General features: G+C 51.1%; 3 protein-coding genes and 1 long non-coding RNA gene across 18 annotated transcripts in view; 1 reads left to right on the top strand and 3 right to left on the bottom strand.

Moving 5' to 3' along the window:
• Positions 1–4,942: 4,942 nt before the first annotated feature.
• On the bottom strand, positions 4,943–11,703 carry LIM2 (lens intrinsic membrane protein 2). The gene is made up of 5 exons (XM_019818667.2): positions 11,593–11,703; positions 11,092–11,272; positions 6,729–6,878; positions 5,525–5,659; positions 4,943–5,294 (listed from the first exon to the last, which is right to left on the bottom strand). The coding sequence occupies exons 2-5, from the start codon at positions 11,264–11,266 to the stop codon at positions 5,233–5,235; spliced, it is 522 nt and encodes a 173-aa protein (XP_019674226.2). The 5' UTR covers positions 11,267–11,272; positions 11,593–11,703; the 3' UTR covers positions 4,943–5,232.
• Positions 10,699–24,768, top strand: LOC102901463. Of its 6 annotated transcripts, none has more exons than XR_006590471.1 (5): positions 10,699–11,290; positions 13,504–13,578; positions 16,839–17,759; positions 20,029–20,078; positions 24,206–24,768. It is a non-coding gene; the product is annotated as an uncharacterized LOC102901463 (long non-coding RNA). The 6 variants fall into 6 exon arrangements; XR_002738470.2 differs by lacking the exon at positions 20,029–20,078 and having other exon boundaries at positions 10,701–11,290; positions 24,206–24,382; positions 24,628–24,768; XR_006590468.1 differs by lacking the exon at positions 20,029–20,078 and having other exon boundaries at positions 10,701–11,290; positions 24,206–24,382; positions 24,539–24,768.
• Positions 11,955–18,580, bottom strand: CE2H19orf84 (chromosome E2 C19orf84 homolog). 2 transcript variants are annotated; one of them, XM_023245553.2, is made up of 3 exons: positions 18,469–18,580; positions 13,984–14,094; positions 11,955–13,128 (listed from the first exon to the last, which is right to left on the bottom strand). In XM_023245553.2, exons 2-3 carry the CDS (start codon positions 14,016–14,018, stop codon positions 12,600–12,602), a joined length of 564 nt encoding a protein of 187 aa, XP_023101321.1. In that variant the 5' UTR covers positions 14,019–14,094; positions 18,469–18,580; the 3' UTR covers positions 11,955–12,599. The 2 variants fall into 2 exon arrangements, with proteins under 2 accessions (XP_023101321.1, XP_044902250.1); XM_045046315.1 differs by lacking the exon at positions 18,469–18,580 and adding an exon at positions 17,513–17,647.
• Positions 24,421–25,226, bottom strand: part of LOC101094969 (sialic acid-binding Ig-like lectin 10) — a 28,269-nt gene continuing 27,463 nt past the window's right edge. For 5 of the 9 annotated variants that reach the window (XM_011289724.4, XM_019818517.3, XM_019818522.3 and 2 more), the window contains one exon: positions 24,458–24,596. Coding sequence is in view for 1 of the 9 variants with exons in the window: in XM_019818519.3 (XP_019674078.3) it covers positions 24,567–24,596 (30 nt within the window). In the remaining 8 variants the exon portion in view is untranslated. Of the gene's footprint in view, positions 24,710–25,226 lie in introns of all 9 variants that reach the window. The other 4 variants (XM_019818519.3, XR_002149516.3, XM_019818518.3 and 1 more) reach the window with 4 other exon arrangements.

Raw genomic sequence — 25,226 nt, 5'->3', positions numbered from 1 at the left:
AATCCCCAACTCAAACCCATCCTCATCCTGAGACTCAACCTTATCCTCACTCCCATCCCCGTGCCGGATCATATTTCTGGCCCCACGCCCCTCTTCCTCCTACTCCACCCCAAGTCCTATAAATCCTACCTCAATCCCACTCATTTTCATTTACATTCCACCTCCAGTCTCAAGCCTTTAACCCTGGTTCATCTCTTTTTTTTTTCTTTAAGTTTATTGATTTAATGTCTAACCCAACATGGGGCTCAAACTCAGGATCTCAAGATCAAGAGTCACATGCTCTCCCAACTGAACCAACCAGACACCCCTCCTGCTTCATCTCCCTGAGTCCCACCCTCACCACGGCACATGCACACACAGGCACAGGCACGCGTGTGTGCACACACACGTGGCCGCACCAGGCTCCAACAGGCTTCCGCAGTTGTTGGCATCAAAGGCTGACTGTGGGCCCAGGTTCTTGGTGCCCTCCAGCACATGCCCCTCAAGCCAATAAGGACAGACTACAGCCTCCAGGAGAGCCTGAATCAGCTGACGTGACATTGAAAATGGAATTGTCCTCCAGAACCTCCATCCTTTTTCTTGACAAGATGTGTGTGTTGAAGCTTTTCCCAAGACCTCAGGTCCCTGGCTCCCCGACACTGTCCCAGTTTTTGGTCTCCTTGGGTCTCTACCAGTCTTGCCCAAGTGCCACCAGTGTTTCCAGGTCACCCCAGTCCCTTCTAACTTTCTCCAGCCTCTCCCAGCCCCGGGGAATTCCTTCTGAGGTTCCATCCTGCAGAAACTCTGCCCAGTCCTCGGGCCCACCTGGATCACCTAGACACCTGGTCTTTCTATTCTATTGGTTCTGTCTTCAGAGCTGAGGTCCTCCAATCCGAAGCCTCCACCCACAGTCCGGGACGCTATTCCCACACCCCTAGCCCAATTATTATCTCCCAGGACCACCTTTACTTGGCGTGATCCAAAGTGTCTCTCCTTCCACCACTTTCTGCACATGCTCAGACGTCTAGAACTCCAAGGCAGGAACGAGGCCTGATTAATTTGGGGGCCCCCAGGGCCCAGCAAAGGGCCTGGCCCATAGGAGCCTTCTGGAAATAATCCAACCAGTGCCTCTTATAGGTCAGGCAGTATGCCAGGCTCCGGGGAAACACTGGTGTAGAAGGCACATGAGACCCTCACTCTCACTGAACCTACACTGTAGTAAAGAAGTGAATGCTGTTTATAAACAGTTATTATGGAAGATGCCCTCATTTCTACTGAGGCCTACTCTATTAATAATATTTAATGCAGTCTATTATGATGATAAAAAGGTACTAAGTCTGTTAGTTTCCTTGCCGAGTAGAATCTAGCTTAATGTATCCACTCTGACGTAAAAAATAAAGAATGTTAGATGGAAACCGTGAGCTAAAAATAGTGAGCTGAAGGGCTCCTGGCTGGCTCAGTCCGAAGGGCATGCAACTCTTGATCTTGGGGTTACAGTTCAAGCCCCACACCGTAGGTAGAGATTACTTTAAAAAATAAAAAAGAAATAAAAAATACAAATCTTGGCACGCTTGGGTGGCTCAGTTGGTTAAGCGTCTGACTCTTCATCTCACTCAGGTCATGATCTCACGGGTTCATGAGATCTAGCCCCATGTCTGGCTCTGCATTGATGGCATGGAGCCAGCTTGGGATTCTCTCTCTCTCTCTCTCTCTCTCTCTCTCTCTCTCAAAATAAGTAAACTTTAAAAAAAAGTAATAAAAATATCTGCTACCAGGGGCGCCTGGGGGGGGGGGGGCGCTCAGTCAGTTGAGCGTCTGACTTCAGCTCAGGTCATGATCTTACAGTTCGTGGGTTTGAGCCCCACATGGGGCTCTGTGCTGACAGCTCAGAGCCTGGAGCCTGCTTCGGATTCTGTGTCTCCCTCTCTCTCTGCCCCTCCCCTGCTCGTGCTCTGTCTCTCTCATTCTCAAAAATAAATAAATTTTAAAAATTAAAAAGAAAATACCTGCTACCATATGTAAAGCAGGCAATACATGTGTTGTGTATATTATCCATGGAAAAGTAATGCTTTCCAGTTGTGTAGCCTATAATTTACAAATGGGTTATATGCTCTTTCCCTTTATTTTATTATTTTTTTAATATTCATTTTGAGAAAAGAGAGAGTGAGCGCTCACATGCACACAAGCAGGGAAGGGGCAAAGGGGGAGAAAGAGAGAGAGAGAATCCCAAATAGGTTCCACGCTGTCAGTGTAGTCAGGGAAGGAGGATTAAGTCAAAGAGGTGGCAGGGTCTGGAACATGTGGCACCTTGTATGACCTTGATCGGCTAGCTGTTCATCTGAACTGGGAGCCACCTGGGGAGGGGGGGAGGCGATTGGGAGGATAACGTGATTTGAATCATGCTTTCACAAAAATCCCTCTAAATGCTGTGTAGAGGGGCCACTGGGTGGCTCAGTCAGTTAGGCATCCGGCCCTTGATTTCAGCTCAGGTCATGATCTCAAGGTTTGTGAGCTCGAGACCCACATCGGGCTTCATACTGTCAATGCAGAGTCTGCTTGGGATTCTCTCTCCCTCTCTCTCTGCCCCTACCCTGCTTGCATGCTCTCTCTCTTGCTCTCTCTCTCTCTTTCAAAATAAATAAACTGAAAAAAAAAATTTTTTTTAATGCTGCGTAGAGAAAGGACCACAGTGGACAGGCCATGGGTAGGGGCACTGATAGAGCTGGTTGAGGGACTGTGACCCTAAGCCAAGTGAGGCCAGATCAGCAGGGTGACTGGATGAGCAAGGAGTCAAATTCTGGACACACTTTTAAGGTAGAGCCAAGGCTACCTGCTGATGAATCAGACATGGGGTGTGGGACGAAACAAAGCATCTGCGAATGATCCCAACATTCTTGGCTGGAAGAGATGGGTGACAATGGAGCAAGATGGGGAGGCCGTTAGGGACGTGGGAGAGACCAGGATAAGTGAGATTCGAGATCTGCGACGCCTCTTCCTTTCAAGTGGATATTAGAGAGGAGTCTGGAGTTACAACATCATTAGTATTGCCAGGAAAAAAAAAAAAAACACCTATAAATATGACTACTGGCATAAGCCTCAGTAAATATGTCCACTTAAATAGGCCTCAATAAATTATTATTAGAGATGGCCTCAATTGCCATTATTATCAGAGCAAGCCTCTATAAATACGGTACTATTGTTATTTGTGGAGGGCCCAATAAATATTTCCAGGGAGTAAGCCTCTATTAACATGACAGTTTGAGCATAGGTTCTAATTAATATTCTTATCATTAGTACCGGCCTTGCTAAAGAGTCTTATTATTTTATGATAGATATCCGTAAATCTCATGGCAATAGGCATCAGCTTCTTGAATGAGGTAATGAGTGAATGAATGAGAAGATCAAGGTCATGGGGGCGCCTGGGTGGCGCAGTCGGTTGAGCGTCCGACTTCAGCCAGGTCACGATCTCGCGGTCCGTGGGTTCGAGTCCCGCGTCAGGCTCTGGGTTGATGGCTCGGAGCCTGGAGCCTGTTTCCGATTCTGTGCCTCCCTCTCTCTCTGCCCCTCCCCCGTTCATGCTCTGTCTCTCTCTGTCCCAAAAAAAAACAAAAAACAAAAAAACAAAAAAACGTTGAGAAGATCAAGGTCATGAATGGTGTGTGAACAGGCAGGTGCAGGAGGGGGTGCCGATCGGAGATGGGGTGTTTCCACTGGAGGGACCCACACGGGGAGGGGAGGGGCGGGGCGGCTAGGAGAGCTCCGTGGACACGGTGTGAGCGGACAGCGAGGTGGTTTTTCTGTACAGATCTTTTCATTTATCCTGTTTTCGCACCGCTTTGCTGATTCATAATAAGAAACGTGTACATAGTTGGTCTTCGTCCCGTGCCTGGCACAAAGCTGCTAAAAAGCCTTGGAATTTCATAGGTGAGGAGAGCCTTGAAGGTGTATTTGTTACGCTAATGAGGCGACTCACGGCACCGGAGGGTAGGGGGAGGTTGTCAGGGGAACCAACCACGTGACTAGACGGTTGGAAGTTTCAGCCCCTGCCCCCAACCTGGGGAGGGAGGGGCTGGAGACTGAGCATCACCAGTGGTCAGTGATGACGCCTGTGCAATGAAGTCGCCAGAAAAACCCAAGAGGACTGGGTTCAGAGGGCATCTAGGTCGGTGATCACGTGGAAAATGGGGAGAGTGGCCCCCTGGAGAGCATGCCCTTTCCCCACACCTTGCCCTGTGCATCCCTTCTGTCTGGCTGTCCCTGAGTTATACCCTCTGATAGTAAACTGGTGATCTGGTAAGTAAAATGTTTCTCTGAGTTCTGTGAGCCGCTCTGGCAAATTGACCAAACCCCAGGATAGTGGGGGAAAACTCCACTCTACTGCTGGTCGACCAGAAGCCCGGGTGACCCCCTGCACTTGTGACAGCATGAGGCAGGGCCGGGGGGCTGGTCTGTAGGACTGAGCCCTTCACCTGAGGGATCTGATGCTACCTCCACCAGACAGTGTCAGAAGTGAGTTACTTGGTGATGTGGGATAAACAGCTTCAGACGCGCCCAGGGCTCAGTCGTTTAAGTGTCCAACTTCAGCTCAGGTCATGATCTTGCGGTTTGTGGGTTCAAGCCCCGCACTGGGCTCTGTGCTGTCAGTGTGGAGCCTGCTTCAGATGCTCTGTCTCCCTCTCACTCTGCCCCTTCCCAGTTTGTGCGCACGCGTTGTCTCTCTAAATAAACATTAAACACACACACACACACACACACACATCAGAATTGCTGTCAGAATCGGCCCCGACACATCAGTTTCCTAGAAGTTGAAGGGTAGTTAACACCTGGGTGGGGACTGTGTGGTTGATGTCTGTCCCTGTCCCCACACAAACTGAGCGGGTTAGGCCTCAGTAGTACAATTACCCCCACCCCATCCACCGCTCACACCTGTCACCACCCCAACCCCTCAGGAACCACACGTCAGTCGTTTCACATCAGTTTTATTAGACTCTCAAAAAGTCGCTCTAATGGAGATTCCATTTCTCTAACACCCCCCATCATGGGCTGGACCTCGGATCTTCTCAACTGCCTCCCACTAGGCCCCACTCTTCCTCCTTCCCCCTTGGGATGCAGAAATCAGAGGCCCCCCCCACCCAGAGTCCAGGACTGGGCCCCCTCCTGCCCACAAGGAACCAGGATTGTAGCCTCTAGACCCTCCCCCTCTTTTTCAGCGGCCCTATTTTCACTTCCAGATGAAGTCGGGGTACATTGGGCTCAGCGGGGAGCAGACAGGCGCCGACATTCGTGCATCCGGTAGGCACACATGTAGAAAATCCCTGTGTGAGAAGAGATCCCAGTTGACCCCCCAAGTCCTTCTAGGCTGGGCTCCCAACCCAAGACCCCAACACAGCACTCTCTTCCTCCCTGCGTGTCTGCAGACCTGCAGTCTGCCTTCTGGCTCCGTGCTGTGCTGGGAGGCCCGTGTGGGACACCCCATCATCTCGCCCTCTAGAGTGCCGCCCACTCTGCCACGGATACTGACCTTGCCACCCCCAAGCCCCCTTACCTGCGAAGAAGGTCATGAGCAAGGCCACCCAGCCCAGGATGTAAGACCAGGAAAAACGCCAGTCCCCGAAGCGGCGACCGAGGAAGCTGACAGTGACTCCAGTGTAAATGGCCAAGGCCAACAGGACAAAAAAGGCTAGAGAGAGAAGGTGGGGGGAGGGGGGAGGGAAAAGGGGTGGGGTAGGGTTTGCAGGTGAGGGTGGGAATGAGATTGAGGAAGGGGGAGGGCCGGGTGGGGGTGGGAAAGGAAAAAGGTAAGTATGTGAGGGGAGTAGGGTTGGGGCGAGGATGGGCCGGGGCTGTGCTGTGCAATAAAGAATTTGCCTGGGCTGGTCTGGGGCTCTGGTTCCTGGAAGGGAGACGCTAAATCCTTGGAACTTTCTGGGTAATAGGAGTGTCTTTGTTCTTGCTGAGCCTCTCCGGTCAACACGAATTTATGTTGATGAGCTGAGATGACCCTAGGTAGGAACTGGTCACCAGAAAGACCAGCCTCGGGAACAGAACAGACTGGTGGGGCTTTGAGTCACTGGGCATCAGACGAACCTCGGGGGAAGGAAGCTAGAGGTTAAGCCCAGTCATGTGACCAGCGACTCCATCGTGGAGTGCTGGAGCTTTCTGGCTGGGGAACACTTCAATGTGCTCCACGGTGTGCTCTGATCCCCCGGGGAGGCTATTGGGGTGGGGGCGGGGGTCCTGCCTTCAAGCCCCTCTCAGGCTCCACCCCTACGCATCTCTTGATTTAGCTGGTGCTGAGGTGTATCCTTCATGATAAATCCATGATCCGGAGCTTAGTGCTTTCCTGAGTGCCGTGAGTTCTTCTGGCGAATGTTTGAACCTGACCGGGTCCCAGGAACCCCTGAATGTGCAGCAGTTGGTCCAAAGGGCAGATGGCCCGGGGACTCCACCCACAACCCACGTAGGGGCAGCCTGGTTGGAAATGGCACCCTCAAACCAGTGGGGTGTGATGCCGGCTCTGGGTGGTTAAGTGCCAGAACTGAGCCGCAGGGTCGCAGCTGGGGTCAGAAGAGGCTGACTGGCAGGAGGCACTAGAACCCGTCTCGGAGTTGGGGTTGGGGCCGGGGTGAGACTAGGATGGGTGTGGAACCCCGGATGAGAGTGGAGTTCGGGACGGAAACGGGCAGGGAATGGGAGTGGGTGGGAGTGGGGAAGGGGACGGGGGGGGGTTGAAGGGGGGGGCCACTCACTGGAGGCGAAAAACAGGATGCCCGCGGAGAAGGGCCGGGAGAGGCGTGTGAAGGCGGGCTGCTGAGCAAAGGCCAGGATACCCATGATGATGCCCGAGGTGGCGCACAGGGACGACAGGATCATGAAGGCCCGGGTGGCGTTCCAGTAAGCTGTGGTAGCACCAGAGGGTCACTCCCCTGCCACCCCCGCCCTCCGCGGTGAACGGGGCTGCCTCTGAGGCCTGAATGCCTTGCCTCTCTCCACATGCCTGACCTAGCTGTCCCCGTACCTCTTTGCAAACAAACACAGTCCTCTTCACCTGGCAAACTCCCATTGGTCCTCCACAGCCCAGCTCCCAAATCCCCTCTAGGAAGCACCCTTTCAGCCCTCAGGCAACATCCTTCCCACCCCCCCAGGTGGTTTCCCCTTCCAGCATGATGGTTCCCTGAGGATAGGATTCTACATCACAAATACCCCCCAGCACAACGTTCCCTGGGTGGACGAATGAACGTACAAGAACGAATGAAAGCCACTCCCCTCCTGATGATCACTTCCTGTCCTCCTTCCCATCACTCTCCTTCATTTCCTTAACACCACTTGCCCATATCTGAGAGTGGCCTGTTTAGGGGCACCCGGGTGGCTCAGTCAGTTGAGCGTCCCACTCTTGGTTTCAGCTCAGGTCATGACCTCACGGTTCATGGGTTCAAGTCCTGCATGAGTGTCTGTACTGACCTTGGGGAGTCTGCTTGGGAATCTCTGTCTGCCCCTCCCCCTCCTCCCTCCCTCCCTCCCTCTCTCTCTCTCTCTCTCAAATAAATAAACTTTAAAGAAAAAGAAAATGGTCTATTTATTTATTTTTATTTTGTTAACTTTTATTTATAATTGAGAGACAGAGACAGAGCACGAGCAGAAAGAGGGGGAGACACAGAATCTGAAGCAGGCTTCAGGCTCCAAGCTGTCGGCACAGAGCCCGACGCGGGGCTCAAACTCACGAACCACGAGACCATGGCCTGAGCCAAGTCGGACGCCCAACCGACTGAGCCACCCAGGCGCCCCTGTCTATTTATTCTTTAACTTGTTTATATCTGTGTCTCCCTGCTGGTTTCTCAGTTACGTGAGGACAAAGGTCTTGCTTTCTCATTCACCGCAACACCCCTCGCACCCACTGAACAAATGAATGTGGGGCACTGAGCACTATTCTTCTTCGGTGCTTGGCTCTGCGCTGGCCCTTTAGGACATGCCCTGGCAATAACAGTTATGATCTCATTCTCCACTTAGCAGCTGCCAAGTGTGTGCCGGGCATGCATTCCACGCATGAGTCTATTGGTTTCCCTCCCTAAGCTGGACGTTCTGTTTTTATCCCCATTTCTCAGGTGAAGGAGGACTCGGAGGTACAGCGACATGCCCAGAGTCCCATAATTAGCAGTAGGACTGGCCTTGAAACCCAGGCACCAAAGCCCTTGCTCTTAACTGCTTGCCTCTTCTGTCTCTGGGAGCACGGAGAACAGCTGTGCTCCGGGGGCAGAGCTTGGATCCTGCCACCGAAAAGTACAAAGTCCGGGTCTTTGCAGAATGCAGTCTTTTTGTCTTGTGCGAATAACACCAAGAAAAACAGCTGGCTGTTTCTCCATGGATGCTGTGTGGGGTCCATTCGGGTCTCTCCCCGAACCCCCAAATTCATGTGTTGAACCTCTAACCCCCCCCCCCCCAGAATATGACCTTATTTGGAAATAGGGTCATTGCAGCTGTAATTAGTGAAGATGAGGTCATACCGGAGTAGAGTGGATTCCTAATGCAAAATGACTTGTAGCCTCTTAAAATGGGGAGGTTTGGAGGAAGACAGGCGTGCAGGGCGCACCGTGTGAAGGTGAGGGCAGAGATCCGGATGATGCTCGGACACGCCAAGGAATGCCAAAGACTGCCAGATGACCAGCAGAAGCCGGGAGAGGGAGGCAGGCAACAGAGTCTCCCTCACAGCCTCGGAAGGACCCGCTTCTACTGAAACCTTGATATTAGACTTCCAGCCTCTAGAGCCGTGAGACAGTATATTTCTGTTGTTTAAGCCACTTAGTGTGTGGTCCTTTGTAATGGCAGCCCCAGGAAGTTACAGATGCCCGCTGGGTATTTTAAAGTCCGGGGGCACCTGGGTGGCTCGGTCCGTGAAGGGTCAGGTCATGATCTCACGGTTCCTGGGTTCGAGCCCCGCATGGGGCTCTATGCTGAGAGCTTGAAGAGTCTGCTTGGGATTCTCTGTCTCCGTCTCGCTCTCCGCCCCGCCCCCGCTCACGTGCTATCTCTCATTCTTTCAAAAATAAGTAAACTTTTTTTTTTTTAATTAAGATAAAAGCCTGGAGGACTGGGGGCGCCCAAATCTCCAAATTTTTAAATCCTGGCAGACGCTGGGGCCCCTGGGTGGCTCAGTCGGTAAACCCGCTCAGGTCATGAGTTCAGCCCCTCCCCGAGCTCTGTGCTGACAGCTCAGAGCTTGGAACCTGCTTCGGATTCTGTGTTTCCCTCTCTCTCTGCCCCTCCCCTGCTCGCTCTCTACGTGTGTGTGTGTGTGTGTGTCAAAAACAAATACTCAAAAACAATGTTTTTTAAGTTAAAAAAAAAAGTCCTGGCAGACGCTTCAGAAACCTTCAAACCGCCAGACACACAGGTCTGTGGCTGGGTTTGGCCCCTTGCAAGCTCGCGTCCGATTTTGGCGAGCCAGTTACAGTTGATGGGCAAGTCGAGCCAGCTGCTTGGACAGCTCCCCGGCAATCAGTCAGGGTGAGGATGTCCCTGAGGATTTCGGCGTTGAGGTCAGATGAAGCTGCACCGATCTATCGATCTATCGATGTGATCCGTCGTGCTTCCCTCTCCCCCACCCCCAACACAGATAAGATGGGGGGGGGGCTGTCCCCGGGGCTTTCCCAGGCTGAAGCAGGAGAAATGGTAGACATGTGATGAAGGAGACCGCCAGGAATGAAAGGGGCGCGTGAAGTCAGGAGGCAGACCGGGCTCTGGAGCCTGAGGCCGGGGCAAATCTTTCCCCTGCTTCCTGCTTCAGTTTACCCCTACCTGCAAAATGGGCCTCCGGCTGCCTCCCTTAGGCAGGTTCAGTGAGCCGGGGTGGCTGAAATCCGGGTGGAAGGGCTCAGGAGGGTTGTCTCCTCCTCCCAAGCCCCGTAAAGAGAATGTTGGTTTTCTGAGGGCGCATCTCATGTCTTCTTTGCAGAAGTGTCACCCTCAGTGTTGTTGGGAGACCAAAGGGCATTAATCCATGTCAAGCATTTAGAACAGCGTGTAGGACACAACAACATTCAATAAATACCGGTCATTATTACTACTACCACTAGTATTTGGTACCTATAAAATATGTAACATTATATATTATTAATTTGTTAATATATAATGCATGTTATACAATATACATTATGTAAAGTAGCATACAATACACGCAAGCATCTCTCTCCAAATATATATGTATACGTGCATGGATGTACATATATTTTGTATACATATATATGGAGAGAGATAATAGAGATCTATAGTATATCATATAACATTATTTTATATATATATAATATATATGATTATAATATAGCTTTCAAGAACCCTAGGCTGGAAGAGCTTTTCTTATCCCCGTTTTTGCAATATATATTATAATATGCACATATACACGCACATATATACATATGCATGTACTTAGAGGCATATATATTACATAGCCTGGCACACAGTAGGTATTAAAAACTACCATCCAGTACTTAGCAAATTTAGGGTCCATATTACTTCTGTATCCCATAGCACCTAACCTAGTTCTTTTTTTTTTTTTTAACAATGAACGCTTTATTTTTTTTAACGTTTATTTATTTTTGAAAGAGAGAGAGAGAGAGAGCAGGGCAGAGGCAGAGAAAGAGGGGGAAAGAGAATCCCAAGCAGGCTCTGTGCTGTCAGTGCAGAGCCTGACTCGGGGCTCGAACTGACGAGCCGTGAGTTCATGACCTGAGCCCAAATCAAGTGTCAGATGCTCAACCGGCTGAGCCACCCAGGCGCTTCCCTAACCTGGTTCTTGATACACAGTAGATGCTTAGAAAATGCTGTTCTGACAACCCCAGCCCCAAGTGCTGTACCCGACATCTATTTCGTGCCAGGAGATGCCACCTCTCTACTTAACTTCTCATACATCTCCTAACTGTACTAGAAGAAAATACTGAAATCCCAGTTCTGCCCCTTCCATGCTGAGTGATCTTTGGCCGGTCCCTTTCCCTCTCTGAACCACACAGTTCTCCACCTGCAAAACAGGTGGAGAGGTTCTGCCCTGTGGGGGGCTCTGCCCCCTGTCCCGAGAGGGCCTGTGACCCCAGGCACGGCCTCGACCCGGCCCCGGAGCCTTACCGATGCTCTCTGTCTGCAGGTAGCACTTGTTGCCCAGACAGTACCGCCACAGGCCCTGGTGGGCGAAGGACCCGGACAGCCGGTACTGCATCCAGTGATCTGTCGCTGTGGCCACCACCAGGAGGATGGTCCCCACCCAGGCACAGAAGAGGCCGCCACCCATGAAGCTGTACATGGTGATCTATGGAGAAGGCGAGAGGTGGGGTCAGGAGCTGGACTCCCGGGTCCTGGCAGAGGAAGGGACTGGGGGCCTGGACTCCCAGATCCCAGGTGACCAGGGGGCTAGGGGCTGGGACAACAGTTCCCTGGGAGAGGAAGGAGCTGGGGGCTGGGCCCTTGGGTCCCGGGAGGAGGGGCTGGAGGCCTGGACTCCCAGATCCCAGGTGAGGAGGGGGCTAGGGACTGGGACCCCATGAGGCCCCTGGGAGAGGAAGGAGCTGAAGGAGGGACCCCTAGATCTTGGGGGAGGAGGGGTCTACAGGTCTGATGCCTGGTCCCTACCTGAGTGGCAGAGCCTGTGACAAGCCTTCTGTCTGCCTCGGCCCTTCTGTGCAGACTGAGCCGAGCCAGGTTGCTGGCTTCTCTGCTGCCTGGGTCCCCCAAATCCCTTAAGCCTCCCCACACAATGGCCCCGCGGCCCAGAAGCTTCCAGCAGCTAGAAGTGCAGTGGTGGCAAAGGCCGGTGGCAGAGGCCCCAAATAGAATTCGCTGAAACAGGGATCCAGGCCCTCCCTCCCCGCGGCCCCGGCCACCCTGGCCTCTCTCTGTGACCCTCCCCACGACCTAACCCCTTTCACAGGCCTTGCTCACAGCACCCGCTGGGTTAGCCTGAGCTGCGTAAGCACACACACAGAGACACAAGATATGGGGCAAGTCTTCCATTTATTTTTCAACCAGGCTCCCCGCACCGAAGGGCAGGAAAAGGGGTGGGAGGTTGCAGGTCTGTTGGGCCAATGGGGTTCTCTGCCGGTGGGTCACAGGGCATGTCACGGGGTTGGGGCTGGGAAACAGGACGGGATGGGGCTGGCTGGGGTCGAAGGTGGACTGGACTAGGGCTCAAGTGTAGGACACAGTTGAGGGTTGGGTTGGGCCTGAGGTGGGTAGAGAAGCTGGGAGCAAGGGTGCAGATGGGGACAGAAATGGCAATGAGTGGGATTGGGAAGGTGGTATTGAGAGCGGGGACCGGAAAGGGCTTGCAGGGGAAGGTGGGGATGGGAGGGACTGAGGTTGTCACTGTAGATGGGGTTGGAATGGGGGGTGGGGAGTTGGGGATGGCTTGGGGCACGGGGGTGAGGCTCAGGGTTTTCTCTGGTGTGGGATCCTAGGTCGGGTCCATGTTTCATGGGGTGACTGGCAGGAGGCTATGGTTTAGGGGGAAAAGAGATGGGAGCACGATGTTTCTTGGGGCATCTCCGCCATAGCTGAGGTCACCCTGGGGCTCCAGGAAAACCCTCCTGGTGACCCTGAGGGGCCCTCTCAGGAGTTTGGGGAGCTGGACCCTCAGGGTCCTAGTATTCTGAGTCCCAGTTTTCTGCTGCAGCAGTTGGCATGTCCTGGGGTGTCTCCCGACCTCCGGCTTCCGTCTTCCCATCCTGGGCAGGCAGCCTTGGTGGTGAGGCTGGCATCACCGGGGGAGTCTTGGGGCCAGCCCCAGACCCCCCCCGCCAGCCCTTCTCCGGCTGTTCCACCCTTCTGGGTCCCCATCGCGGCTGGCCTTGGCCCCGGCCTGGCCTGCGTCGGACGTCCCAGCCCCCACGTCCCCTGGATGGCCTCGTGGCGGTGCCTGGCTGGGGGCAGCATGCCTGTGAGCTGCAGGGGCAGGAGGGCAAGGACTGTTGAAAGGTGTAGGCCCCCAGCAGGGCACTGTGCAGGAGGTAGGAGAGGGCGTCCAGACGGATGGGGACGGTGACAGAGGCCAAGCTCTCAGGGAGCCCCAGGTGGGCTGGATCTGGGGTCCCCAGGGGAAAAGGCGGCAAGGCTGGGAATGGCCCAGAGGGCCACGGCTCAGGCCCAGGTGATGGCAGGGACGGGTTGTTCCTAGAACGACAAGAGGACAGGTCAGCAGATCTCGGCATCTCTTTACGTCCTTCCTACTGTGGTCCCGCACTTCTCCTGGGAGTCCACTGAGCTGGGCATCCACCTCTGACCTCCTTATCCCCTTCTCTCCATTTCTCTCCCCCTCCCCCCTCCTTTTATTTATTTTTTTATTTAGTTTATTTATTTATTTTTGAGAGAGGAGGAGGATCTCAAGCAGGCTCCGCACTGTCAGCACAGAGCCCGACGTGGGGCTCGAATTCACTAAACTGAGATCATGACCTGAGCTGAAATGGAGTCAGACGCTTACCCGACTGAGGCACCCAGGTGCCCTCTTTCTATCTCTGTCTCATTCTTTCTTTCCGTCTCTCTTTACAGACAGACAGACAGACAGACAGCTCTACCAGAACTTCAGCATCAGACAGAACCCAGCTCCAGGCTGCCTCGCTCACGGTATGTTTCTGGGCTAATCATTTCCTTGTGCTGAACCTTAATTTTTTCACACCAAAAGATGGCCTCGCATAGTAGCAAAGGTGCATATTAAAGACCTGGGTCTGACGATTATTATTACTATTTCTTCAGCCCTGTGACTGTTCCTGACATCACCAATTTCTTCTCATTCCTTCTTGAAATTTCTCCCTGTTCCACAAATATCTGTGTCCCTATCCCTAAGTATCTCGCTCAAATCTGACCACAAGATCTCCAAGATTCTGTTTCTAACAACTGATGACACTGGAAAAAAAAAAACTTTTTTTCCTGATAGTCTCTCTGAGTCTGTCCACTCTGTCTCTGATTTTCTCTGTTCCCTTCCCTCTCTGGTCTCTGTTCTCCCCGTGGGAAGGGTCTCGTGTCTCTTACCCTTCGGGCCCAGTCCCTTCCTCCTGCTGTTCCATCTTTGCAGAGATCTCCCGAGTTTCTTCTAGCACCTTCGCCTGAATTTCTTCAGGGCCCTGAGAGGCGGAGAGAGGTCTGGAAGAAAGTGGGAGGGACTTTGTTCAAAGTGGGGCGTGGCCTTCGGGGCGTGCGGAGCCGCGGCAAAGGGCGCTGGGGTCTCAGGACCTAATTTCTCAACCCCACGTATCTGGGGTCGCAGCTCTCTACCTCCTGAGTCCCAAGAGTACAGCCCCTGAGCTTCTTCTACCCCCAGACCCAGGAGTCCAAGCCCCCAGCCCCAACTCCCTCGGACCCAGGAGTCCAGCCCCCCAGCCCCCTCCTCTCAGACCCAGGAATCAGGGCATTAGCCCCCTTCTCTCTTTCCACCCGCATTTCTGGCCGTTTCCTCAGGGGGCCCATGGTTCTTTAGGACTAAAGGGGCATTTAGATAGGGAATTCTGGACATCTGGACATCCCTCAGGGCAGAGGGGATCGTCAATGGGCTGGAGTCGAGAGCTGGATTCCACCCAGGCCCTGTCTCTGACTGACTTTGTGACCTTCAGTCCTTCTAGACTCTGTGCTTCTGTTTCTCCATCTGAGAAATGGGGTGAATATTACCTTCCAGGTTCTTGTGAGGTTTAAAGATATGACTTGTGTAAAATAGTCAACACAGAGTCTAGACTAATTTGTTTCAACAAATGAGAGTTACTTATCATTATTGCTGCGAGTGTTGGTAGTATTTTATTGGGAAACAATAGTCATTCTTAATCTCTTCATTCAAGAAGTATATATTCAAAAAATAAGTATGTATTCAGTGCCTACTGTATGCTAGGCCCCATACTGGGCTTTGGGGGTGGAGCCCCGGGACAAAATAGACACAGCCCATATTCTTAAGAGAGAACAAGAGGGACAAGACACAAGTATACATTTCCTGGAATAAGTTCTGTGGGGGCGCCTGGATGGCACAGTCGGTTAAGCATCCAGCTCTTGGTTTCAGCTCAGGATATGATCTCACTGCAGGTTCAAACCCCGTGTCGGGCTCCACACTGATAGTTCAGAGCCTGTTCAGGATTCTCTCTCTCTCTCCTCTCTCTGCCCCTTTCTCACTCTCTCTCTATGTCAGAAATAAATTAAACATTAAAAAATTTTTTAAGTTTATTTCTGAGAGAGAGAGAGAGAGAGAGAGAGAGAGAGAGAGAACATGAGTGGGGGAGGGGCAGAGAGAGAGAGAGAGAGACAGAGGATCTGAAGCAGGTTCTGTGCTGACAGAGCAGGAGGCTTGAATTCACCAACCCGGAGATTATAACCTGAGCCGAAGTCAGATGCTTAACAAACTGAGCCATACAGGCACACCTAAAAAAAATGTTTTTAAAAGAATAAGGACTGTGAAAGTGTGAAGACAGGGCAAGGGGACAGAGAAGCACAGGGGGCAGTGAGTTTAGTTGAATAAGATGGTCAGGGAAGGCTACTGTGGAAGGAGCCAGAAGATGTTGGTGTTGAGTATTCCTAGTGGAGGGAACAGGAAGTGCAAAGGTCTGAGGGTGGGAGGAGCACAGTGTTTGAGGCACTGGGAAGGACAGAGCTTGGAGGGGGTGAGGGATAGGTCTCTTTGCTTTTAAATACAATTTTTCTTTTGGAATACTTTTATTTAAAATTTGTTTAATGTTTATCTATTTTTGAGAGAGACACAGAGCATGATCCCGGGAGGAGCAGAGGGCGAAGGAGACACAGAATCCGGAGCAGGCTCCAGACTCCAAGCTGTCCTTACACGGGGCCCAAACTCATGAACTTCGAGATCATGACCTGAGCCGAAGTCATCTGCTTAACCGACTGAGCCACCCAGGGGCCCCTGGAATACTTTTGTATTTACAGAAAAATTATAAAGATAATAAGGAGAGCTCCCATATAGTCCTCACCCAGCTTTGCTTACTGTGTATCTTCTTCCATTGTCGTGGAACACTCATTGCAACTAAGAAACTAACATGACTTAACCATACTCCAGACTTACTGGATTTTACCAGTTCCCACACTAACGTCCTCTATTTTCTGTTCTAGAACTGATGCAGGATACCATTTACCAGACTCGTCTCTGCTGGCTTTTCACAACCTTGACCATTTTGAGGAATACTAGTTAGTCATTTTATACAGTAGAGGTCTATTTTAATTAGTAATTCTAACTCATTTAATCCTCACTTCACAGGTGATCAGACCTTGCCTCAAGGGGTCTAAGTAAGTTACTGGAGGTCACAGAGCTAGTCAGTGGCACAAGTGAGATCTGAACTCCACAGCCTGACTCATATCTGTGCTGTTGGTGGGAGACACGAGCAGGAGCCAGATTACGTAGGACCTGGTAGGCTGCAGTGGAGACACTGGATTTTTTTTTTTTTTTCTTAGAACATTGAGATGACTTTGAACATTTGTAAGCAGAAGTGTGACATAATTTGATTTATGTTTTAAGCAAAGCACAGTGTCAGCGGTTTGGAGAATAGGCTGTGGTGAACGCCAAGGGTGGTTGCAGGAAGCCCAGGGAAATTGTCGCTATCCTCCAGGCAAGGGGTGGCAGTGACTTGTAGGGAGGGGAGTGGGAATGGGAAGATGTGAAGGGATTTAGAAGGTATTTTGTTAGAACCTGTAGCAAGCAGGGCTGCTGGGGGTGATAAGTTAATGAGGAATCGAGGATAATGCAAAGTTTTCAGCCAGACCAGTGAATATGATTTTTCTTTTCTTTTCTTTCTTTTTCTTTTCTTTTTTTTTTTAACTAGAAGGTTCACGACATCCCACCTTAAGGAAGGGAAAGCCCAGATACGAGCTTTCACTTTTTGCCTTTCTCTCCAATCCAGGTCCTGTGCTGGATGATGCTGATGGCTCGGAGGTATCACCGGTCCTTGAAGGGCTGACTTGAGGGGTGGGGGACAGGCACAGAGATGGACGACGGTAGCATTCCAGGGCGATCAGAGCCGGGACACTGGAACAGGCCAGTGAGAGCCCCAAGCCCGGGAGGGAAGGGAATGCCGCCTGGGGGCAAAGGGGTGACGTGAGGGAAGGGGGTCAGGAAAACTTTGCTGCCTGCCAGCAAGGGGCAGGGTTGGTTGGTTGTTTGGTTTCGGTTTTGGTTTTTTGTGTGTTTTGTTTTGTTTAGGGGAGGTGGCCTTTGGGCTAGGTCTAGAGTGAGAAGAAATGGTGTGAGCAAAGACCAGGTGGCTGGACCGAAAAGATTTTATCATTGAAGCCAAGACTTTCTCAGCGAGTGTGATTAGGATTTGGGTCTCATCCTTTGGTTATGTCGTATCCCAAAGAGGCGTGGCTATTTTGTCGAGACAGGGCTTGGAAATGAAGGTTCGAATCCCCGCTCCGCTACTTACAAGTCCGTGACCTAAAGCAAACTGCTTAAACTTTTGGGGTCCCCTGTTTCTTCGAGAGATAGCCCTCCTGGTCAATTCCAACATATGGAATGGCTTTCGATTTTGTTCTGCTACTGTTTCTATTTCTGTGAAGAGGTCCGACGTCGACTTACCAAGGACCTGGCCCTTTAAGGCCCTCCTCCCACGCTAGGGAGCGGAGGCGGGCTCTAGTGTCTCTAAGGGAATGTCCTGCATCCGTTTTCCAACATTGGGAGGCAAGTTCTGCAAGTGACCAATCAACTCCTGCGTCGGGGGCAGCGAAACTTCCGATTCGTGGGGAAACTCCAGCAGCGTTGCGTTTGAGCTCCGCCCACTCCGTGTTAGACAGCCGCGCGAGACAGTCATTCTCGGCTCTGATTGGTGAGTGAGCTCGCGTTGGCGCCGAGTCCCCTCCCCGCATCCCGCAGATCCGCGAGCCGGCACCCTCGCTCTTTAATTGGCTATATTTCTGAGCGCGAACTCGGCTCGCTCTCTGATTGGTTGTCCTCTCTCAGGGCTTACTCCGGACTTTTTTGCTATGGAATTCAATGGAGTCGATGGCTATTGCTTCCGCTGGGTGGCGTCTGCTGCGTCCGGGGATACCTAGCGCAGGCTTGGAGATGCCGAGCGAAGCTTGGAGGGGCGACAGGGCCCCGGGCTGAGGGAGGGAATCCCGCGCAGGCGTCTCCATGGCCCACCAGGGAGCCCCGTTGCCCCATCCCCGCCTTAGGTTCAGCCCCTTCCTTCCACTGCCCCCCCCCCCCCCAGGGCCTCGGGCGTAGTCCCAAGACTGGACTTTCAGGGCCTCCCAGCCTACTGGGCTCACGGGTTCCCTTAAGTCCCCACTTCTGTCCCCCTCCAGGGAACCGTTCCAACTTGGGGGACTTAACAAGTGTCGTTAGGCACCAGGGCCTCCTGGTCTTGAGGGCTTCTCTCCCTGCCGTCCCACCCTTAATACCCCCCTTCCCCCCCCCCACCCCCACTCCCCCGCCGCCTTTCTTGCCTCCCTTGGAGACTCCCCACCTCTAGAGGCTCTGACCTCACTGCTTTCTCCCCATACCCTTCAAGGTAGCGGTGGGGGACTGCTCACCTTTAGACTTTGACCCAGAAGTTATACCTTCTTTCTAATCAGAACCCTGCAGGGGCGCGTGGGTGGCTCAGTCGGTTAAGCATCCGACTTCAGATGTGCTCGGGTTATGATCTCACAGTTTGTGAATTTGAGCCCCGTGTGGGGATCTGTGCTGATAGCTCAGAGCCTGGAGCCTGCTCTGGGTTCTGTCTCTCTCTCTGCCCTTCCCCTGCTCATGCTCTGTCTCTATCTCTTTCCCTCTCTGTCTCTCAAAAATAAACATTTAAAAAAATTTAAAGGGGTATATATTAAAAAGAAAAGAAAAGAAACAGAGGAGTCCAGGGGCTCCTGGCTAGCTCAGTCATTAGAGCATGTGACTGTGGATCTTGGGGTTGTAAGTTTGAGCCACAGGTTGTATGTAGAGATTACTTATTTTTTTTAATTTTTTAAATGTTTATTTTTGAGACAGAGAGAGACAGAGCATGAACAGGGGAGGGTCAGAGAAAGAGGGAGACACAGAATCTGAAGCAGGCTCCAGGCTCCGAGCTGTCAGCACAGAGCCGGATGTGGGGCTTGAACTCATGGACCACAAGATCATGACCTGAGCTGAAGTCCGACGCTCAACCGACTGAGCCACCCAGGCGCCCCTAGAGATTCCTTTTTTTTTAAGGGTTTCGTGTTTTTTTTTTTTTTAATTGAGAGAAGCACGAGTGGGGGGAGGGGAGAGAGAGAGAATCCCAAGCAGGCTTTTCACTGTCAGTGCGGAGTCCGACACAGTGCTTAACTCATGAACCGTGAGATCACGACCTGAACCAAAACCAAGAGCCAGACATTTAACTGACTTAGCCACCCAGGCGCCCCAACACGTAGAGGTTACTTAAAAAAAAATAAAATTAAAAAAAAACAAAACAAAACAGAGGAGTTCAGAAAACCTCACTGGACCCACCCAGGTTCTCACATTCCTGCTCCGCAAGAGAGCCAGTCTTTGGACGCATCCAGGGTTAGCCCGGAGAAGGCTTCAGCCAACAAGAAGCTACTGCTGTGGCCAGTCAGGTCAAGAGTCACTTGTCCCCATGCCCATCCCTCCTCTAGGCCCCCAAACTTTGGGAAATCGGGGCTTTAAATGGGGATGGAGAAAAGATGTGTCCAGGATGATTGGTGTCCCTCTCTTCTCCAAGGAGGCAAGTCCCAGCTTGAACTGGATGGAGAGGAATCTGAGGGGAAGGCTTAAGACCAGGCTGAGCAGAGTATCTGAGACATAGTTAGGAGCTGAGAAGAAAAATATTCTTTTTTTTTTTTTTTTTTTTTTTTAAAGCAGGCCCTATGCCCAATAGGGACTTGAACTCATGACCCTGAGATCAAAAGTCACATGCTCCACTGACTGAGCCAGTCAGATGACCTGAGGAAAGAATGTTTTGAGAGAGAATGATCGGATCAGTGATCAGAAACATAGAGCTGTTTTGTATTTATACTTCCTGGGGCTGATAGTTCCTAGTGAATTGGTTATAGAGACAAGGGGGAAAGTCCAGGCTGGGTCTTCTGCCTCCATATTTTCATTTACACAACGTTGCCCTTTCCCAGAGTCCCGGATAACACCGTCCTCGCTCCCTCCGAGTCCCAAGTCTTTATTGGTAAGTCAGGACCTTAGCTCACATATTTCAAAGTTAGTGACCCCTGGCCAAACCTGTTGCCCTAGCAACGCACTCTTGAAATTTCCCAAGTCAGGGCGCCTGGGTGGTTCAGTCGGTGAAGCATCTAACTCTTGATTTCAGCTCAGGTCATGATCACATTGTTTGCGAGACTGAGCCCTCCGAGTTGGTCTCTGAGCTTAAAGTGCCCAAGCAGCTTGGGATTCTCTGTCTCTCCCTCTCTCTCTGCCTCTTCTCCGCTTGTTCTCTCTCTCTCTCTCTCTCTCTCTCTCTCTCAAAATAAATAAATAAATAACTTACAAAAAAAAAAGAAATTTCCTAGGTCATACAAACTTTGAAAGGTGGCTCTCATAGCAGGATTTGGGGGAACAGGAATGGAAACAGAAGCCCCTCCGGCATCCTCCCCGCTCCAAATTTGTTAAAAGGGATTCATGCTGTGCAATCAATGCTCATCCATTCTAGGACCTGGCTGGGTATGAGTTTCACTTCCTCCATTTTGCCGCACGGCCTTAGGCAAGACCCTGTCCCTCCTTCTAAACCCTGTCTCTAAAATGAGGGGATTGCATTGGGTGATCCTAAGCCGAGTCTGTAATTCCCTCACTCTGTGTATACTGGCTCCTAGTGGCCAACTTGAATCCTTGCACCTAATTCACTGCTGTACTTCATGCTGTCCCCAGGAGCGTTGGCTCACTGAAGAAGGCAAAACAGGTCTGAGGGGGTCTCCCTGGTATATCACCAGCTACCCAATAACAGCCCAATCGGGGCTCCTACGGTGACTATGGGAGGAAGAACAGAAAGAGCATGGGAGACAGTGACCACAGTGCTCGCCCTCACTCAGTATCTTATTCTCCAAAGCTGTTTGCAACCCCCCTGCAGACTGGGGCGCCATGGCTAATGCAAATGGGCAGCCTCTTCCGAGCTGAGAAGATTTCACATATTATAGTTGCCATTCAACAAACGTGAGATTTGGATCCCGATAGATAAATTCTCTGTTCTTCCGAAGGCTCTCCACCATACTTAAAGAATCCTACTTCGTTGTACTCAGATAAGCATAGTTAATGTCTAAATGATGCTTTACAGTTTATACACTATATTTACAGTCTCTATTCAGTCATTACAACCCGCTTTTGAGCAAGGGTGTTACCGTCATTTGAATGCAGGGGGAAATAGAGGCTCCGAGAGGGAAAATCACTTGGCCTACACTTACTCTGCTAGTAAGTGGTAGAATCTGGACACAAGGACAAATCCTTTGTCCTTCCCATGTGCTGTACCTGCCACACCTCTTTTTTTTTTTTTAAGCTTATGTATTTGCTTTGAGAGAGAGAGCGCTCCAGAGAGAGTGAAGGGGCAGAGAGAGGGAGAGAGAGAAACTCCAACTCATGAACCGTGAGATCATGACCTGAGCTGAAACCAAGAATCTTTTAACTGACCGAGCCACCCAGGTGCCCAGCCACACCTCCGGTCAACAATTCACCAGGAGGCCCATATAGGATCATGACTAAGAGCCTGGGCTCGGGAATCAGATTGCCTGGGATTGAATCTGACTAATCGTGTGGTGTTGGGCACGTCTGCAACCCTCCGGTGCCTCAGTCTGCTCAGCTATAAAGCAGAGGTCATAATATCTGCACCACGAGACCCTTGGAAAATTCCATCTCAAAGTCTCCCCCCTCCCCTTTCTTTCTCCCTCTTCATTATTTGCTGCACAGTGATCTTCATCTGCGAACCAGAGTGATTTGTTAAACTGTCACCAGGAGATCTTGGTACCACAAAGCTCAGGCCATTTCATTCACAAGAAGGAAGTTTTGCAAGCTGTGATTAATAAAAGGAAAAAAGTTATGAGCTGGTCTTCAGTTTTCACATCTGGCCCTAAGTCATCAACATTTTTACATGCTAACTTCTTTGTAACACTTGTATTAGAGAAAAGTCAGAACCTGCCCCTTAGTGGCTCGAATGAGGAGAAAAGTTGTGATTGGACAGGAGTCCTGTCAATCATTTCAGGTATAAAGAGAGGAGAGCCCAGGGGCACCTGGGTGGCTCAGTCTGTTAAGCGACTGACTTTGCCTCAGGTCATGATCTCGAGGTCTGTGAGTTCAAGCCCTGCTTCAGGTTCTGTGCTGACAGCTGGGAGCCTGGAGCCTGCTTCAGATTGTGTCTCCTTTCACTCTGTCCCTCCCCCACTCACACTCTGTCTCTCTCTCTCTCTTTCAAAAAAAAAGTAAATAAACAATAAAAAAAGAGAGAGGGAGAGAGTCTGTCACCTCATCTCTGAAGGAAGCAGCGGCCAGACTGTGTCCACGCAGCTGGCCACTGTGGACGATTTGCTTTTTGTTTTTTGTTTTTGTCTTTCTTCTAAGATTATGGGGGGGTGGGTGGAGAGAAGGGATCTTTAGTCCCTAAAAGGATGAACAGAATTAGATAAATCTTGCCAGTAGTGGCTAAGAAACCAGTGCAAGAATCAGCTTATTATTATTATATCATTATTACTTTATTTTAGAGAGAGAGAGAGAGCATGAATAGGGAAGGGAGGCAGAGGGAGAGAAAGAGAGAATTTTAAGCCAGCTCCATGCTCAATGTGGAGCCCCGCACAGAGCTCGATCCCACAACCCTGAGATCATGACCTGAGCCAAAATCAAGAGGCAGATGCTTGGGGTGCCCGGGTGGCTCAGTGGGTTGAACATCCGACTCTTGGTTTCAGCTCAGGTCACGTTCTGGCGGTTCGCGAGTTCGAGCCTGGCATCAGGCCCTGCGCTGACAGTGTGGATTCTCTCTCTCCCTCCCTCTCTTTCTGCCCCTCCCACACACTCTCTCTAAATAAATAAATAAACAAATAAACTTAAAAAAAAACCCATCAGATGCTCAACTGTCTTGAGCCACCGAGGCGCCCCTCAGCTCATTAGTACTGACGATTACCTTGGGTAGACAAATTAAGAGGTTTTGTTAAATTCTTCTGGATTAACATCTGTTCTTTCTTAAAGTTCTGAACCTTTTCGGGCTGCCTTATATGAACCAGTTAATTGGGATCTGGCAAGATGAAGGGAGACTTCCCCAGTCAAAAATTCCCTTAAGAGTTTCTGCGTTGAGTGGGATAATATAATAAGCATTCACCGAAGCGCCTGGCGTAAGTGCTCAATATGTGTTAGTCCGTGTTACAAATGTCTCCACAGATCAATAGCTCTGGAATTTGAGAGGGTTTAGGTGAAGCGGGGCTTATCTGCGAACATCCGGTTATTCTCTCTCTCAGGACACAAAGCCTCAGGACCTTAGCCAAATACCTGGGAAAACATGAACTTGTCCACCACCAGCTCCTTCCTCTTCGTGGGAGCTGTCACCCTTTGAAATGATATGCCCTCCCCTCTAACCCTTTCCCTGCTCTTTAGCTCTTGACCCTGTGGACCACAAGCATCTTCAGAGATGGGCCTTTTATGTCCCAGTCCAGCCAAAAGCCCCCCAAGGCTCCGAGTCCTTTTCGCTCAAGAGCGCCCCCTTCAGGCAGGATGGCAAAGCAGTGGGGAAAGATTTTTAGAGCCAGGCAGCTGTTGGGGTGTGGACACGCTCTCAGTTCCACAGATTTCTCCAGTGTGGCTTTATTTTTATTATTATTGTTATTTATTTATTTATCAAAATTTTAAAATGTTTATTTATTTTTGAGACAGAGAGAGAGACAGAGTGCAAGCAGGGGAGGGGCAGACAGAGAGGGAGACCCAGAATCCGAAGCAGGCTCCAGGCTCTGAGCTGTCAGCATGGAGCCCCACGTGGGTCTCAAACTCACGAACTGTGAGATCGTGACCCGAGCTGAAGTTGGACGCTTAACCAACTGAGCCACCCAGGCGCCCTGTTATTTCTTTATTTATTAAATGTTTGTTTATTTCTGAGAGAGACAGAGAGAGAGAGAGAGAGAGAGAGAGAGAGAGAGAGAGAGAGTGAGAGCCAGGGGAGAGGGCAGAGAGAATCCCAAGCAGGCTTCGCTCTGTCAGCACAGAGCCCCATGCCAGGCTTGAACCCACAACCCGGGAGATCATGACCTGAACCAAAACCAAGAGTCGGCCGCTCAACCGACTGAGCCACCCAGGTGCCCCCAACTTTTTTTTTTTTTTTTTTTTAATGCAAAGGCCAACATCTCTTCTGGGCTTCTCAATTTTCTGCCTGGCAAGTAGCAACCATCCCCCATGAGAGCTTTCGGTGAAGCAATTAGGACTCTGACCTCTGGGGAAGGAGGAAGGACCTGCTCCCCTCGGAGAAATAGACCCATCTTCTCTCTTCACCGGCTGGTCGATTCGGAGTGCATGGTGAGCTTTGCTTTCCATTACATTTTGAGAGGGTTCCCAGTACCATGCCCTCCTGCGATCGTTCTTCCTCAGGTTCATGGGTTGCAGGGCACAATTGCGCCCAGTCTCCACGTGGTGTCCTTGCCCTGAGGGACTTCCTGTCTTGTCTCCCAGCAGGACATCTTTGTGGTGGCTGCTCTTGAACTCACTCTGAACATCTGCTTCTGTTCCTCTTCTGTAAAAATAAGTGGCTGTGTTTACTTTAGGTGAAGATTCTGCAAACTCTTCCTGCAGACGCCCAGACAGCAGACATCTCGGACTCAGCTCTGCCTGCCGTGGGCCAGAGTCCTGCATAAAAGAATGGGCGCGACTGTGATCCAATAAAGCTTTATTTATGGACACCGGAATTGGCATTTCATATCCTTAGCACGTATCGGGAAACATTTTTCTGCTTTCGATTCCCCGCTCCCAACCATTTATTTTATTTATTTTTTTTTTCAACGTTTATTTATTTTTGGGACAGAGAGAGACAGAGCATGAACGGGGAAGGGGCAGAGAGAGAGGGAGACACAGAATCGGAAACAGGCTCCAGGCTCTGAGCCATCAGCCCAGAGCCCGATGCGGGGCTCGAACTCACGGACCGCGAGATCGTGACCTGGCTGAAGTCGGACGCTTAACCGACTGCGCCACCCAGGCGCCCCCCAACCATTTATTTTTTTAAGTTTATTAGTATTATTATTTTAGTAATCTCTACACCTGACCTGGGGCTTGAACTCACCACCCCAGAGATCAGGCGTTGTAAGCTCTCCCATCTGAGCTGGCCCCTCCCCACAACCATTTAAAATGTGGAAAACACTCTTGGCTC

This window comes from Felis catus, chromosome E2 (assembly GCF_018350175.1).
Source record: "Felis catus isolate Fca126 chromosome E2, F.catus_Fca126_mat1.0, whole genome shotgun sequence".
NCBI lineage: Eukaryota > Metazoa > Chordata > Mammalia > Carnivora > Felidae > Felis > Felis catus.
This window is presented reverse-complemented; position numbering and strand designations above follow the sequence as displayed.

What these genes read in the sequence shown, in the direction of transcription:
- LIM2 (XM_019818667.2), bottom strand. Translation starts at nt 11,266, where the DNA reads ATGTACAGCTTCATGGGTGGCGGCCTCTTCTGTGCCTGGGTGGGGACC. An exon ending in CCTGCAGACAGAGAGCATCG is followed by an intron (nt 6,879 to 11,091) that starts GTAAGGCTCCGG and finishes GTGCTACCACAG; the next exon opens with CTTACTGGAACGCCACCCGG. An exon ending in CATCCTGTTTTTCGCCTCCA is followed by an intron (nt 5,660 to 6,728) that starts GTGAGTGGCCCC and finishes TTCTCTCTCTAG; the next exon opens with CCTTTTTTGTCCTGTTGGCC.
- CE2H19orf84 (XM_023245553.2), bottom strand. Translation starts at nt 14,018, where the DNA reads ATGGAACAGCAGGAGGAAGGGACTGGGCCCGAAGG. An exon ending in GAAGGGACTGGGCCCGAAGG is followed by an intron (nt 13,129 to 13,983) that starts GTAAGAGACACG and finishes TTGTCGTTCTAG; the next exon opens with GAACAACCCGTCCCTGCCAT.